This window comes from Camelus ferus, chromosome 10 (assembly GCF_009834535.1).
Source record: "Camelus ferus isolate YT-003-E chromosome 10, BCGSAC_Cfer_1.0, whole genome shotgun sequence".
NCBI lineage: Eukaryota > Metazoa > Chordata > Mammalia > Artiodactyla > Camelidae > Camelus > Camelus ferus.
The window spans coordinates 70,320,982-70,337,213 of NC_045705.1; the positions used below are offsets into that span (position 1 = coordinate 70,320,982).

The 16,232-nt window shown below is 59.7% G+C and overlaps 1 protein-coding gene across 4 annotated transcripts in view; it reads right to left on the reverse strand.

Moving 5' to 3' along the window:
- The window catches only part of KCNQ1 (potassium voltage-gated channel subfamily Q member 1), a 320,688-nt gene that overhangs the window by 65,028 nt on the left and 239,428 nt on the right, over nt 1-16,232 (reverse strand). For all 4 annotated transcript variants that reach the window (XM_032490136.1, XM_032490139.1, XM_032490141.1 and 1 more), the window contains 4 exons: nt 9,005-9,080; nt 4,357-4,451; nt 3,483-3,529; nt 2,625-2,686 (listed from right to left, as the gene is read on the reverse strand). In XM_032490136.1, coding sequence (XP_032346027.1) covers nt 2,625-2,686; nt 3,483-3,529; nt 4,357-4,451; nt 9,005-9,080 — 280 coding nt within the window. The remainder of the gene's footprint in view (nt 1-2,624; nt 2,687-3,482; nt 3,530-4,356; nt 4,452-9,004; nt 9,081-16,232) is intronic.

Here is a 16,232-nt window from a genome sequence, read left to right on the forward strand (position 1 = left end):
AAAGGCCCCTCTCCCACCGTCCCCGCCCTCCTTGTCCTGCAGCTGAGCGAGCCGGCGGGGATGGGACCCCCATCACAGCCGAGGCCTGAGCTGAGGCGAGGAAGCAGTTGGGGGCCAGGGTCCCTTCCGCCTCGAGGCCAGCCCGGTGGGGCTGGCGGCCATGGGCACTGCCGCTGCTGCCGGCCTGCGGGGACTCGGAGGGCGGGCGGCTGCTGGGTTTCCTGCCCCTGACTTCCCGCAGTCAGCAGGATTGCTCGGGGTTGTTTATGACCCCGATGGCTGCAGCGATAGCCGCGGTAACGAGGGGCCGGGACGTGCCACTGTGCCCTCTGGGCCCGGTGGGGCCCTTTCCCAGGGTCTGTCCCTGTGGGGGCGCCGGTCTGTGGGGGAGGGCTGGGCAGGCCGAGCTGGATGCCAGCCCACGGTGGCCTCTGCCGGGGTCCTGCACAGCCCCACCTATGCCTTGGTGGCAGCGGGGTGGGGACGCAGTGTGGGGCAGGCCTGCTCCCAGCCTGGAGACCCCAGCCTGGTGACTGCACCTCCCAGGCTGAACCAGCTTCTGGGAGGCAGGAGTGGGTGATGACGACACAGAGTGGGTCTCCCCGAGCACGTGCGCGTGGGACGTCCAGGAATCCTTGCAGCTCAGAAATGGCCCCTCTCCTGGGGCCTTGTTCCCAAACCACGCCCCCAGGGATCAAGGGCTCTGGAAAACCCGCCCCTTTGTTGTTTAGGTCTGAAGAAACGTGGGCACGTAATTCTGTTCCCCCAAGCCCAGCCCAGCACGCTGACATCAGCTGATCAAGGGCTGTGTCCTGGTTCTCAGACCCTCACTGCTCCAGCCTGGGGGGGGGGGCATTGCTCCTACCCCCCATCACCACCCCCAGAGGACACCAGGCTCCTGTCTAGATTTAAAGGGGTGGCCTGTCCCATGGAGCAGTGGGCAGAGCCAAAAGACAGGCCCGGGGCAGCAGGACAGGGGACAGAACCAGACCAGGGTGAGCGCATCTGGATGCTGGGATGGCAGGGGCACTCCCAGGGCTGCTGGGTGGGGGAGGGCTCCTGTGCCCAGGGGCCACCACAACCCCTGCCAGTGGTGAGGGCCAGTCAGCACAGCTGCCTTGGCCAGGATGTTTCAGGGCTGGGCAGGGGGCCTGGGCCCAGGCCCCACTCTACCTCTGCTTCCTCTGATGTCCAGAAGTCCCCACACAGGGTGCCTGCTCTGCTGTACTGGGCATGGCCACCTGCTGCTTCTCACGGAATGCGCCAGCCGGAGTCCCTGGTCCATCCCACCACACCCCCTCCCTGTGAAGAAGAGCGAAAGCCAAGGACTTGTCCCGTTCAGAGCCCGGGGCCCCAAGCCTCAGATGCCAAGCGACCTGGTGAGCTGACTATTCCCAGCGAGGGCATCTGCCAGTGGCCGTCTGCTTGGGCAAAGGCCTGTGCTGACCGAGGTGGGCAGGCCCTCTGGCGGGGTCAGGGTGTTGGCATCACAAAGCCCCGGCTGGCCAGACCCCAAGTGAGGGCCCCAGCGGGCACCTGGACAGTGGCCCTCCCTCTCTGCCTGGCCGCATTTACTGGATCGCAGCCCGACCCCAGCCCAGGCCAGGGCAGACCGCAGGTGAGCAGAGCGTGATGCTGCAGACCCTGGCGGGGGAGGGAGGCTGGGGCGGGAACGGGGGGCTGCGCCCCTGCCCGCCTGCCCAGCGGCCGCAGAGATGGACATGGGCCAGAGCAGGCGTTGCCCAGGAAACTGAGTGGCGGACGCACTCCCTGCCCAACTGAAATTCCTCTATTTTTAGTCCCCCGGCTACTTTCAGATAAAGTCCATGTAGACGAGCGAGCTGTTCGGCCAGATAACAGCCAGCTTCAAACCATGGAGACTTCAAAGGGCAGCGCGGCGGCCCCTCCCGTTCCCCAGAACCTCCCACGGCTCCCACGATGCCCTGGGAAGAGGCCGCGGAGCCAAGAGACCGGGCAAGGGGTACAGAGCCCAGCGGGGAGTGGGGCATCGCAGCAGCCGTGGCTGAGCGGGCCAGTGCCCAGCAGCGGACGGAGCACGGGCACCACATCCCACCTGGATGCCCGGCAGGGCCTCGGCCGGCACTCCACACCTCCCAGTGCCCTCAGGGCCCTGCAGTGCGGGGTCCTGGAGCCCACAGCCCCTCCTCCATACGTGGTGGCCCTGCACCACTGTCGGCACCTCTGAGGTCCCCGAGTGCACGCGGCCTGGGGCTGAGGGAGCCATAGGCACCGTGGGCAGCACGGCCCGCTCCGGCGTGCTCTGGGCAGTCCTCAGTTACTCCAGGGAGGGGCCTGTGGGCACTTGTCAGGGGTCTACAGACCAGCCTGGCCTGGCCTTCTATGTCCTCCTCCCATGGGGCCTGGTGCCTGGCATGTGTGGGGAGTAATTGGAGACCTTGGTGTCAGGTGGGCACGCTGAGCATGGACGGACGGAAGGAAGGAGGGAAGAAGAGAGGGCGGGGGAGACCCCAGACACCTCGGGCACCCTCCGAGCCTTGCACGCTCAGGAAAGAGCCAGAGAGTAAAACACTGCTGCAGACAGCACTGTCCGGGCCCAGGGCGACGCCCATCAGGAGACACGCCACGTGGGCTCAGGTGCCTACCTTCTCCTCCACCCGGTTCAGGCGGGCGCCAATCGTGTTGCTGCCTCGGTCCTTGGTCTTCTCTGTGGGATAAAGCACCCAAATCAGGAATGCCTGAGCCAGCAGATAGTGGGGGGGGGGGCAGGGGACCCCGACTGGGCCCGGGGAGAAGGGTGACTGGGGTGGAGAGCTGAGGGTCAAAGTCCTTGGACCTACGAAGACATCATTCAAGAGCTCTTTGGTGATGAGAGCTCCAGGAGGTGGCAGGAGGGCAGGCACTGGCCACTCTGTCCCTGCGCCACCCTTGCTGGTTCTGTGACCTCTGAGAGCCTCGGAGGACAGGGATGCGCCCTGCCCGGGGCTGCGGTGCAAACACGACACCCCACCCACCCCAGGGGGGCACTTGCTCTGGCCGGGGGGCCTGCTCCTGCCTTCCATCTCTGAGTGAGCTGCGGCTCCCAGTTGCACTTGGGCGAGGGCAACCCCAAGGGACTGGCCTGGCCTGTCCTCCCTGGTGTGACCCCTAGCCCCTGGAGGGAGGACAGGAGGGACGTGCCTCAGAGCTGGAGGACGGCACCCACTGGCCTTCTGGCTGGCCACTCACCCCTCCAAACCCCACTCCCAGGCCTCCTCCCTCGCAGGATGCCGGTCTCGGGTCCACACCCAGGTGGTCGATAGCCTAGAAAAGCCTGCCGTTCAAAGGGACCCACGTAAGTTCTTGCACTAACTGGAAATCCTTTGTGAAGCATGTTCAGAGCCACTGTGCTAAGGGTGGTCTGCCTGACCGGCTCTCTCTGGGTCTCCTTGCACTCTCGGACGGTGGGAAGAGGTGGGCGTGGGTGGAGGGGCGGGGGAGGGTACCGTGATGCTGAAACCCACCTGAGACAGAGATGAAGAGGGAGGGCTTCCCGATGGACTGGTCCAGCCTAGGGGAAGGAGAACACAGACCAGGCACCGCATGACATCTGGCCTGTTGCTGGGCAGATGGGCTGGTGTGCCCAGCAAGACGACAAGCCATCTGCCCCGCCTGGGGGCCGCCCACCACCACCACCCAAAAGCCTGCCAGGAGCCTCTAGGCCCCAAAGGCCCGTGCTCCCAAGGGCGCCTGGCAAGGGGCTCAGAGGTGAAGGGCGGGGGGGGGCTGCCCCTTAGCCTCCCCTCCGGGCCGGCAGGGTCCCAGGGACGCCCAGTGTCCTGCTGCTGCTTCATAAAAGCCCCTGGCCAGGCTCCCTGAACGTGCCCAGAGAGGTAGGCTAGCAAACGGGCCCTCCCAGGGCGGGCCAGGGCGCTGGGCTGGGTGGGCTCCATGTCCCTGCAGTAGGCCAGCAACGGGGGGGGGGGGCGCCTGAGCCCTCCTCGGGCCTGTGGTCAGGACATCACAGCTCCCAGCCACACCTTGCGCTGCACGGAGCTCGGGTCCCAGGCTAGCCCACCATGGAGGTACCGCTCACCTGACCTGTGCGGGCCCCTGAGGACCACGCTGCTCCCAGGAGAACGAGCTCACCGGGCTCTGGGCCGGAAGCCAGGACACGTAGGCTCCCGGTCACCAGGGTCTCCCTGGAGGTGGTGCCTCCTGGGGCTGGACCTGCTGCTGCTCAGAGCCCCCAGGTGTCTGCAGCTCTGAGACGGGGACGAGCCTGGAGCTGGTGCTGTTCGCCTCGTGCCCCGGCCTCATCCACTCCCCATCCGTCCTTCCCCTCCGACCACCCCCTGGGGCCCACGCTCCCCACCCCCCCGCCCCGCGTGCGCCCACCTTCTCTGCAGCTCTTTGATGCGCACCATGAGGTTGAGGTGGCCCTGTGAGTACTGCTCGATGACATCCCGCACATCGTAGGGCTTCCGCGCTTGCTGTGGGCCAGAGAGACACGAGTCAGCCCCTGTGCCCCGCGGGCTCAGCCCAGATGCAGACTGTGTTGGTGCCCGCCTTTCGTGGCCTTTCAGGATTTAAGGAGCCACCCACGTAGCTCTGCAGGTAGGCCAGGCCCAGTGCACATGCAGTGGCCGGGCTCATCGCCCCTGGGAGCTGGGGGACCCTGGCCAGCCGCCTCCTGCCCTGTCACCTGCAGAGACCTGACTATTCTCTCTTTCTAGGCCCCCAGTTCCTGTTTTCAAATTGCCTCAGAGAAGCTGGCTCAGCTGAGGGGCCAGGGGAGCAGCAGGGCTGCCGATCATGGGCCAGGAGGGCACAAGTTTGTGCAGCCACCGCCGGCCTGGGCCCCAGGCTGACCCTCCACCCACACACTCACTGGCAGGCGCACCCACTGTTCTCAGGGCGGGGAGGCGGACTGCCACGCGCCCTTCCCAGGCAGTCCCATGGGCCGAGCAGAGGTGGCCGCAGGTGACGGCCCCTGGCCTGCAGTCCCTACTCTGGGTGACAGGCCTCCTGCTGGGGCTCCAAGGCTGCCTGGGAAGAGGAGACAGGTGCACAGCCAGCCTGGGGCCATGGGGGCAGGGCAGGGGACCCCAGAGCACCAGGCTTGGCACCTGCTCTGAGCCCGTAAATGCATCCAGGGCTCAGGTGAAACCGCAACAGAGAGGAGGAGGCTTCTCACGACGGCAGTGAAACCGCCAGCCGCGTTCATGGCCTCGTCCTGGGAGCCACAGGCCGAGGGGCTCACCCAGGCAGGAGCAGGCCGGCTGAGTGGGGGTTCCACGGCCCGGGAGGCCCTTTGCCCACACAACAAGCCAGAGCCGTGCGGGGACATAGACCACCTCTATAAGGGGGGCCCTGGGTGGTCCTCATTAACACTGAAGGGCCCATATTAGTGATGAGCTGGGGGGCTTCTCAACCCTAGGGCCCCAAGCGACACGTCCTCTCTGCCCACCTGAGGCCTACCTCTCCTTGGGGGGCCACCCCAGAGACTGAGGCTACCCCAGACTAAGGGGGTGGTCACCTCTGCCTTCCCAGAAAGATGGGGCTCCCCTGAGGGCAGGGTCCTGTCTCAGATCTCTGGGTACCCCTCGGACATGTCCAGGGGCCCGGCCATCAATCCTGGCAGCTTAACAAAGTTCTTGCATCTCCCTAACATTGACTGGGACCCTAGGAACCCCAAGCCAGGGCAGAATCCTCCTCCCTATCAGGGACTGGGCACGAGAAATCTGGGGGTCCCTTCCCCCATCACACCTTTGCCCCCAGTGGAAGGACCTGCCCCCGGGGGCCATGCTGTGTGCCAGAACCGCCTCGTGGCCTACACCCCAAGGCCCGTCGTGGGATCACAGGGCCGGGCAGGCTCGCCGACTAGTCACACACTCAGCTTTGTGACAAGTCCAGCAAGGCCACCTAGCCACAGGCTGGTGGCAACACCCCCAGGGCTTGGTCTCTCCTCCTGGAAGATGGAAGATGGAGCCCTACTAGCCCGTCCTGTGACGCGGAGACGCTGAGTCCTGCCTCACTCTGGCTGACAAGGGGGGTGAGGGGAAACTAAGACGCTGGGCGAGATAGGTCAGGAGTCCTGAGCTGCTCACACAGGACGGCCTGGGGCGGCCGTGATGGTGGCTGTGGCTGAGCCCAGGGCACGAGCTGACCTTCAGTGCACACTGGAGGTGGCCCTGAGTCACAGCACCCACCGTCCTCTGGGCCAAAGGGCTTTGTGAGGCTTGTGGCACCTCCAGACCCGGCGGGGGGTCCGGGGCGGGCCTGGCCTGGGATGGAGCAGGTCCTTGCACTGGCCCCTCGGAGACCGCAGGAAGCCATGCATGAGGGTGAGTGTGGGCACCTGAGTGTGTTGAGAGCCTCTGTGTGCACACACATGTGCAAATGGACCCGTGGGGTGGAGTGGGAATACAGGACGAGTGTGCGGGAGTGAGTGTATGCACGCGTCTGCCTGTCTGCCGGGCCGCGGCGGGTGGGGCCGTGAGCAGGGCCCCTGGGCCTCACCTTGTCCAGGGAGGAGGTGCCCCACCGACACCCAGGACCCATGGCCAGGCGGGGCCCCAGGCCCCCGCGGCGCCTTGTGGAGCCGATGGGCACCGCCCCCCCAGGCCTGGCCAGCGCTCCTGGAGGCCTTTGTCAAGTGGCTGCCTGGGGCCCAGCCGAGGGGTCATCTCAGCTTTCTCTCCAGAGCTAATTCCTTCTGGCGGCAGCAGCAGGAGCCCGAGATGAGCCGAGATAATGCCGGGCTGTCCAGACTGACCGCCGGTGGACCTGGGAGTTCAAGGCAAACTTGAAGGCCTAAGAGTCTCTGGCTCCTCGGGCCAGACGCGGGGCGGCCAGCCGGGGGCTTATCGGCCAGCGAGGCAGGCAGGGGGCCACCGCCATGCCTGCAGCCCCTAAGGCCAGATGGGGTGGGCGTGCAGGCAGACAGACAGACAGGCTGCTGCAGGCGGAGGGAAGGCCTCCCTGACAGCTGGGCCTGGGGCGGGGGGGGGGGCCACCCCGGAGCCCCACGGAGCTCCTCTCTGCCAGGAACTTTGCCCACTGCTTCTTCCTCGGTGGGTCCCTTCTCCCTGGAGGCCCCTTGCTCCCCACCCCGCCGGCTGCCCCTGGTGACGAGGGCCAGCAGGTGAGGCCTCCCTCCTTGCTCGAGAGCCTCTGTACCCAAGGAGGCACACCTCCACTCAAAGGGCCTCACTCGGCTTCCTCAGGGCCCCCCAGGGGTCCTGGGCACAGGGGAGGGGCAGGGAGCAGGGAGAGTGGGGTTTCCAGAGGCTTCACAGGCCACTTACAGCACCCTGGCCCATGTCCTGAGGCAGAAGAGGAGACCCTTGGCCTGGAAGGGAGGACAGGGCCCCCACCAAAGCCAGCGACCAGTTTTCTCACCGGTGCCCATGTCTGCTCCAGCCACTGTGGGCGCCCCTCTGCCAACGGCAACCTGCGGTCTGAGCTGGCAGCTGCCCATGTCACCCCCGAACTGGGCCTGCCATGGGCCCCAAGGTTCCGTCTGCTCTGCTGGGTGCCCCAGACTCTGGGAGCAGCGCCCAGGAAGGCCGGTGTCCACCCTGGCACAGGCCTGCACATCCGAACTGAGCCCCAGGCAGCGGGTTGTGGCTTTGTCCTGCGGGGGCCTGCTCTGAAACCGAGGCGGCCCAGCTGCTCGGGCTGGGAGTCGTCCCGCCCTGGAAAAGCACCCCCGACCCCTCTGCTCCCCCAGGTTGGTGTCTGTGGCTTTAGCCATGACAGCCAGCTGCTGGCCAGTGAAGGTGACACATCTTGGCTCTTCCTGTGGCCTCCTCTGCTCTTGGGACACTCCTGCCCAGACCTGACCCCCGAGGGGAGAACAGCACCCCACCCCCAGCACGCCTTCAGCCTCCTGCTCTACCAGACCACCCTCCGCCAGCACCGCCAGCACCTCCAGTGCAGCCCCTGGCCCTCCGGGAAGGAGAGGCCGCAGAACCCAGACGCCCTTGACCAGGGCCGTCGGATCCCGCCCAGAGCATTGCTGGGCAGACCTCCCAGCGCCGGCCGAGAAGAGCGTTCACCACGACTCTTTTGTCTCAACAGTGAGAAGTCCCAGGCCCGGGCGGGAGCCTTGGCACGACTTGGCCCAGTTTGGTGGGAAAGGCCTCCCCCTGGGCTGCGGGCAGACGGGCAGGCAGCAGCGCAGCGCGGGGCACTGAGGGCGCAAACCCCCGGCCAAGGGGGGCGCGCGCGCCGCCGTGCGGCGGGAGGAGCGGGGGGCTGTCCTCTGGGCGCTGACGGATGGCGGTCATGTCCCAGCAGAGGCTGCATGAGGCTGGGCCCGCGCATTACGGATGGGGGAGGAGCTGGCCCAGCACTCCTGGGGGTGCGGTCTGTCCGGACCCCCCCACTGAGTCTGGTTCTGTGGCCCGGGCAGGTGGGGTCTCCGCTAAGGGACCCGTGTGGAGCCGCATCAAGCCTGCAGCCTGGGGTGGCAGGCGTCGCCTGGAGGGGGCTGCGGAGATGGCAGCTCTTGCCCCGGCCTTGCTGTGGCCCCTCTGGGGTGTGCAGGCTGCTGCTGGCTCTGGGCGACCCCCACCCTGACTCTGTCGAGGGCTCATTTGAAAGGCAAGACTTAGGGAAAGAGTGACCTCCCCCCAGGGTCCCTGCTTCCTAAGGCTACACGTTCCCAGAGTGAGGGCTGAGGCCGGCCCTGCTCCTCAGACAGGGGACTGTCCCCACGGAGGAAGGAGGCTGCCACCAGCCAGCTTCCTCTGGCAGCCTTAGGCTCTGGAGGCTCTGAGGGGCTGCTGGGGGGCTCAGCCCAGAATGGCTGCTGATGGGGAAGGCCAGTGCCCCCAGTCTCGCCCAGCCAGGGAGACACTGCCTGGGCACAGAGCAGGGCGGGGTCTCCCTCTGTCCCGACCCACGCAGGGTGGGCAAGGGGGGATGAGAACCCTGGGCCGGCCTGGGACAGGGCGCTTCCCGCCAGGTGACCTGGGGCAGGCTTGGCGCCCTCTCTGAGCCACTCCCACTGAGCTGGAGGGCTCAGTGCAGGACTCACCTGGAACTTCTTCTTGGCCACAAAGTACTGCATGCGCCGAATGACCTTGATGGTGGCCCGATGGTGCTCCCGCAGCCTGCAGGGGAAGGGAGAGAGGGCGTGAGTGGCCACTGCGACAGGCATCCCGTACTCACTGCCGTCAGAGGCGCGGGGCCTTCCCGAGCGCCCCCGCTGCACGCGGGCTAGGTCCTTCCAGAAACAGGGAGCACACTCAACCCCCTGGGACGGACACCAACAAGGCCACGTCCTGGTGGAAGGAGGAGAGCTGGGGGCCAGGAGCTTCTAATCAGTAGGATGATCTCAGAGGGCTCCCTGCCTTGGTGGTTGTTTGGAAGTGGGTCAGGAGTCAGGGCCCTGTGTTGGCGATGGCTGTGCCCCCCCAATTTTTCTACCCTTGGGCCTCCCTGCTCCTCATCAGTATAGTGGGGAGGGGGTACAAGCAGATGGCAGCTGAGGCCCCTTTAAGCTGGAACATTCTATGACCCTCCCACCCCAACCCAGGCATGCACTTGGGAAACAGAGGACTGCAGGAGAAACTAGCCAGGGACAGTTACTGCCTGAGCCACTCTGCTAAGGGGACTGCATCGCCTCCCCTCTAAACTTCCTTCTAGAGACATCCTCCAAAAAGGAAACACACGAAGAAGATGTTGTGTGTTCATACGATGGAACACTACTCAGCCATGAAAAGAGGGACATGATGCCACCTGCAGCAACACAGATGGACCCAGAGATGGTCATATTGAGTGAAGGGAGTCAGAAGGAGGAAGACAAACGTCCTATGACATCCTTTGTATGTGAATGTAAAGAAAAAAGATAAGACACAGATTTTATTTAAAAACCAGAGATAGACTATGGACACAGAACAGCCTCTGGTTACCAGCGGGGAGAGGGGTGGGGGGGTAGATGAGTTCGGGGTCAGCAGATCTACGTTACTGTATACAAAATAGATAAACAGCAAGGACCGACTGTAGAGCACAGGGAACTATATTCAATTTGTTGTAATGACCTGTACTGGAGAAGAATCTGAAAAGAAAATACGTATGTACATGTAGAACTGAATCACTTTGCTGTACATTTGAGACTAACATTGTAAATGGACTATACTTCAATAAAAAGTAAGAATTAAAGAAAAAAGGAAACGTAATGGATGGCATGTACTTGCACAGAGAAAAGAATATTAGAAAGTACATCCAACGGAACCAGTGGGGTTTTGATTCTGGGTCTGAAAACTGTAGGTGACTAAACCTTCTGCCAGAAACACCCGCACCAACCAGAGAGGTGCCCACAGCGCCCCAGCTGCGGGGCGGCCTTCGGAGCATCGAAGACTCCGCGCGCGGAGATCCCACAGGAGAAACCAAGTGGAGGAGCCCCCGTGTGTGCGTGCCCTGCTATGTGGGGCACACGGGCCAACGGGAAACGGCGGCTCCCTGGACCGGCAGGATAGGCAGGGCCGGGGCACGAGGACACCCAGGGCTGGAGGGGACAAGGTGCTGTTGAAGGGGGAGCACAGAGGAGGGAGCCCCCTTTCACACAGTTTCCCCCGATGCATCTGTGAATTAAGCTGCACAGTGTGGGGGTGAGATTTGGAGAAACTGGGCAAAGAGCTAGAAGGGTGAAAAGCTGCACGGAGAGCCCACAGATGCACGTCCCTGCGGAGAAGGATCAGACTCCGACCAGCAAGGGAGATGGAGCTAGAAATGAACAAGGAACAGGTAACCAGAAAGTCCCGAAGTGTTTTGGCAATTGATCGAAACAGCTCAAGTGTCGAGGAAGAAAACAAACATCACGCTTCACGACGGTGAGCTTTGATCCACCTGCTCCTGTGATGGGAGCAGGACCAGGATGTCTGCTGTCACCGCTGCCACCCAGCACTGTGCCCGGTCTCAGCCAGTGCGCTGAGGTGAGTACAGAGAAACGAAAAACAGAAAGATTGAACAGAACAGAATAAAACTGCTTTGTCGCCATTTGCAAATGACATAATCATATACGTTAAAAAAAAAAAAACCCGTCAGAATCTTTCAGATAAACTACTCTATTGCTAAATGAATTTAGGAAGAACACTGGTTTTAAAGATGATATTCAAAAATCAATTGTATTTTTATGTTAGTAACAAGCAATCAGAAAATGAAGTAAAAAGATACCAATTATAACAGCATCAAAACCCATAAGACACCTAAGAAAAAAACCTCCTGGCCATGAACAAGACCTCGCAGAAATGCACCAGACGTTAGTGAGAAAGGCTGAAGAAGCCTAAATCAGTTGAGGGTTAGAATATGCTTATAAATTGGAAGACTCAATATTTGCAAGATGCGAATTTTGAGGTATAGACCAAATGTGATTCCAATCAATAGCAGAGTGCTTTTATTTATTGGAGGGGGGAGGATTTTCAAGCTGACTCTAAAATATTTCTGAAAAAGCAAAGGGCTAAGGATAAATAAGACAATTTTGAAAAACAGCAAAGTTGAGTATTTTCGAAAAGATACCTGCACCCCAGCAAAATTCACAACAGCCAAGACATGGAAACCACCTAAATGTCCATCAACAGAGGACTGGATAAAGAAGCTGTGGTGTATTTATACAATGGAATACTACTCAGCCATAAAAAAGAATAAAATAATGTCATTGGCAGCAACATGAATGGACCTGGAGATCGTCATTCTAAGTGAAGTGAGCCAGAAAGAGAAAGAAAAATACCATGTGATAGCACTCATATATGGAATTTTAAAAAAAGACAAATGATCTTATTAACAAAACAGAAACAGACTCACAGACATAGAAAATAAACTCACAGTTACCAGTGGGGGGAAGGGGGTGGGAAGGGATAAACTGGGAGTCCGAGATTTGCAGATACAGTTGACTATATATAAAATAGATAAACAACAAGTTCCTACTGTGGAGCACAGGGAAGTATATTCAATATCTTGTAGTAACTTATGGTGAAAAAGAATATGAAAATGAATACATGTATGTCTATGTATGACTGAAACATGATGCTGTGCACCAGAAATTGAGGTGACATTATAAACTGACTCTACTTCAATAAAAAAAACCCCAAAAAACACAAAGCTGAGGACTGACACCATTTCTACCTAACACTGTCCCCAGTCTCAGCCAGTGCACTGAGGTGAGAACAGAGAAACAAAAAATAGAAAAATTGGACAGGACAAAATAAAACTGTTTTTCACTACTTGCAAATGACATAATCATATACATTAAAAACGAGAAACAAAAAACAGAGAGCTCAGGATGTCCTGTAAAGCCACAGGGAAGGGAACAGTGTATTAGAAACGGAGTGTTAGGCATGAGGCAGCAGAATGAGGCGGATGAACAGGTCAGTGGGACAGAATAAAACACCCAGAAGCACACATACGCCTGTGGGGTCACGGGGTTTATAAGCCGGGCGCTATTTCAATCCAGTGGGGGACAGGACGTCCTTCTCAGTCAATGGTACTGAAGCAATTTGGAGGAAACGAAATCTGAACCGTGATTCCTGCCGCACCCAGTCACAAAATTAATGCAGGTGAGGTCTCGGGCCAAAGCGTGAAGGCAGAGGCCCTCGGGCCTCCAGAGAGAGCAGGAGAAGGTCTTCCCGATTTTGGAAGACGTCGCAAAACAGAAGCAGCACTGACTACACCATAAAAATACCCGACAAACAGCCCTTCCTTAAAACTCAGACCTGCCATACAGCAAAGGATGCATTAAGAGAATGCAGACACACGCTCCAGGCCAGGAAAGGGTGTTTTCTGGTGACGGACTTGTATCCAGAATGTACCAAGAACTCCTACAAATCAATAAGGAAACGACCACATGATTAAAAAAAAAAAGAAGACTTGAGCAGGCACTGCCCCACAGAGCACGCCCTAACGCCAGCAAGCCCAGGAGAAGGGACGAGATCGTTATCCTTAGGGAGATGGAGACAAAAACCAAAACCAGGTGGCCTTAGGCCCGCATCACGACCGGCCCCTCCACTTCCAGACATAGACTCCCGAGAACAGAGCACTCCCGTCCCCCAGAAGACACCTGCCCAAATGTCCACAGCAGCTTTACTCATAGGAAAGCCCACCAGTGACCAAGGTGAAGACCGGTATGACTCAAGAGTAGGTCCAAAGGCGAGAGAGGCCGGACAGCGCCTGCCTGCGGAGGGGCGCGCTTCCCTGCGGAGGGCTGGGGGCACTTCTGTGAAGCGGAGATGTTCTGTCGTGACCTCGAGGACTTTCTGTTGCATGTATGTGTGGAGAAATAAGCTGGCCTGTTCATGTGGGATTTGTGCATCTTGCAATAAATAAATCACACCGCAGGTTTTACAAAGGCTTTCAAGAGAAGCAGCTTTTAACGTTCTCAGGGAGAGGCGGTCTCTGCGTAGCCCGGAGGTGGCCGCCTTGGAGCCTGGAGTGTGCGACGCTCTGTGGTGAGCCCGAGCCCCGGCGTGCTCCTGGAGGAGCGGGCCCACCTGTACGAGGCACTCGGGGCTGTGTCTCCGCGCCTCCTATCTGTGCGCACCCGAGCACCTGCACTCTCGGGGACACCCAGTGCCCCGTGCACGCGGCGCCCAGGCATGGTGGCACTTCTACACGGGAGGGGGACAGCAGCTTATACACATCAGGACACACACATGCTCATACACACCAACTCTCACACATGCACGTACACACGGGCTTGAAAGAGGAGTCTAAGCAGGCGACGGGAGGCCCCGAGGCCCTGAGATGCCTCCTCTGCTGTCAGGGCCACTGGCCCCATGAGGCCTCTCGCCCCAGGCCTGAGCCATGGGAGGGGATGTCCCCGGCCCCACAACCCTCCCTCTTTCAGTCACCCCAAGTGGTGCGGGAGCAGGCGGAGGGCGGGGCTTCACAGGTGCCCCACCGTGAAGGGCCCTCCTGGCTGTGACCGCCAAGGCCTGGATGTGGCCCGAGGTCCACAGGGGTTCTTAGATCCCTCTTGGATTGAACAGAGGACCACACCCAGTGGCCTCCAGAGGCTGCCACCACCCTCACCTCCACCAACCCCACAGAACAAAGCTGTGGCCTTTGCAACCAAGCCATCCCGGCTAGGCTGACGGAAAGCCCGGGCTGGGGGCGCCAGGGCCCGGCTGGTGCTGCTCAGACTCGCCGTGGCTGGCCCCAGCCCTGGGGACGGCCCTGCTGCTGGCCTCCCTGCTGGACACAAACGCCTCTGTGGTCTGTGAGGGGAGGCCCTTTCTCAGCGGGCCCGCTCCTCTCTCCAGGCTGGGCTGGGCCCAGGGAGGTGGCAGGTGCCTCTTCCTGGTGGTTCCAATACCAGGCAGGTGGGCCGGGGGAGAGACGTGCTGAGCCCCGTGGGAGGTGTCCACGTTCCCTCCTCTCTGCTCGAGAAAGTAGACCCCCCCCCACCCCAAGAGAAGGACCAGACGGACATTAGAGTTTATCAAGCCTTTTCCACGTCACTTGATAGGGTCCCCCAGCCGGTTATGTGATGGATTATGTCCATTAAGTTTTGGATACTGAAACAGTCTGGTTTACCTGAAATAAATCTCACTTGGCTGTAATGGCTTTTTTAATACATCATTATATAATAGGTTGTTCTGTCTATCTTTCTTTTTAAAACAATAAATATATGCTTTTTAAACCTTTTTTTAAACTCTTTTAAAGGTTTTTTTTTGGGGGGGGTAATTAGGTTATTTATTTATTTATTTAATGGAGATACCGAGGATTGACCCCAGCACCTCGTTTGCGCATGCAAAGCACTCACTCTGCCACAGACCCACACCGTCCCCTACTTTTTCCTTAATAATACAGAAAACCCCAGGAACCCACTGCTCAGAATGAAAGCTAGGTGCCAACAGTCCCCCACTCAGCCCCCTCCCTGCCCCCCTCGCTCTGCATCACCATCCACCTGAACCCACATCCCTCACTCCCTGCATTCCTGTTTCTATGACTTAATCATTATCTGCGTGTATCCCAAAAAGAGCATATGTTTTCTACTGCAGTGATTTAAACCTTTTACAAATGTATTATGGTTTTCCTTGGTCTTACATTGCCAAGACCCACACACATGGCTGTGTGTCGCTTGTTTGTTTATTTTGGCCGGTGGAAGGACCCCTCTGGGTGGACATCCTGAGGACATTCGCTGCCCTGGGTGGGTGCGTGGCTGGGGGCCGCGCACCCGGCTTGGTGAGAGCACAAGCTGGGCACGGACTGGAGCTTCCCTGGGTGTGAACCCGGGCGGGCCACGTCCGGGTTGTCGGCTGGGTTGTAGGAGATGCCACACTGTCTGTCAAAGTGGTGGCCCTACCATGCCTTCCACTGGCCGTACAGGAGAGACCCTGGGCCCCCAGCCCCGTCTGCACCCCTGGTGATCAGGCCCTGAGCTTGATGCCAAGTGAAAGGAGGGTCAGCAGCATGCTCGCCTGTCAGCCACGTGGCTCCCTCCACTGCGCAAGGCCGAGCACACCCCTGGGCCATCCTCCTGCTCCACTGTCTGTGCACTTACTGATTAGTTAGACACAAACTGTCTACATGATTTCTTTCAATCGATCAGTTAATCAGTCAATCTGCCTACCTACCAATTCCGTATCAATTCATGCACGGGGAACGTTTACTCCTGCATTAGGCAGGAAAAGGCTCCCCCAGACACGTTCTAATCCCCAGTGCCTGGGAAAACGTCACCTGACATGGCACTAGGGACTTTACAGATGTGATTAGGGCTGTGCACCTTGACGGGGGAGAGTGCCCTGGATTATCCAGATGGGCCCAATTAGACGCTTGAGTACTGAAAAGTGGAGAACCTTCCCCAGCTGTGGTCAGAGGAGCCGCAACTATGGAAAAAAGGCCGGAGGCAGCAACACGATGGCTTTGAAGACCAAGGAAGGGGCCGCGGAGCTGAGAGAGGCAGGTGCCCTTAGAAGCTCAAGAAGGCCAGGCATGGATTCTTCCCTGGGGCCTCCAGGAGGAATGAGCCCGAGATGACTTTCAGGCCCTCAGGCTGTGTGGCACTTCTGACCCACAGAACCGAAAGATGATAAGTGAGCGTGGCTCACAGCCCCCAGGCTGGAGGGACTTGCTGCAGCTGCCGTAGAAGACTAGCGCAGATCCCAGTTTGCCAGTGACCTTTCCACTTCAGTCAGGTGCCTTCTGATGAATGGGGGTGCTTATTATATAAACAAATCCATTAATGTTTTTCTTTCATAGTCAATGCTTCTGCCTCATATGAGAAATAGTTCCTTATGCTAAGGGTTGAAGGACACTAAATGACT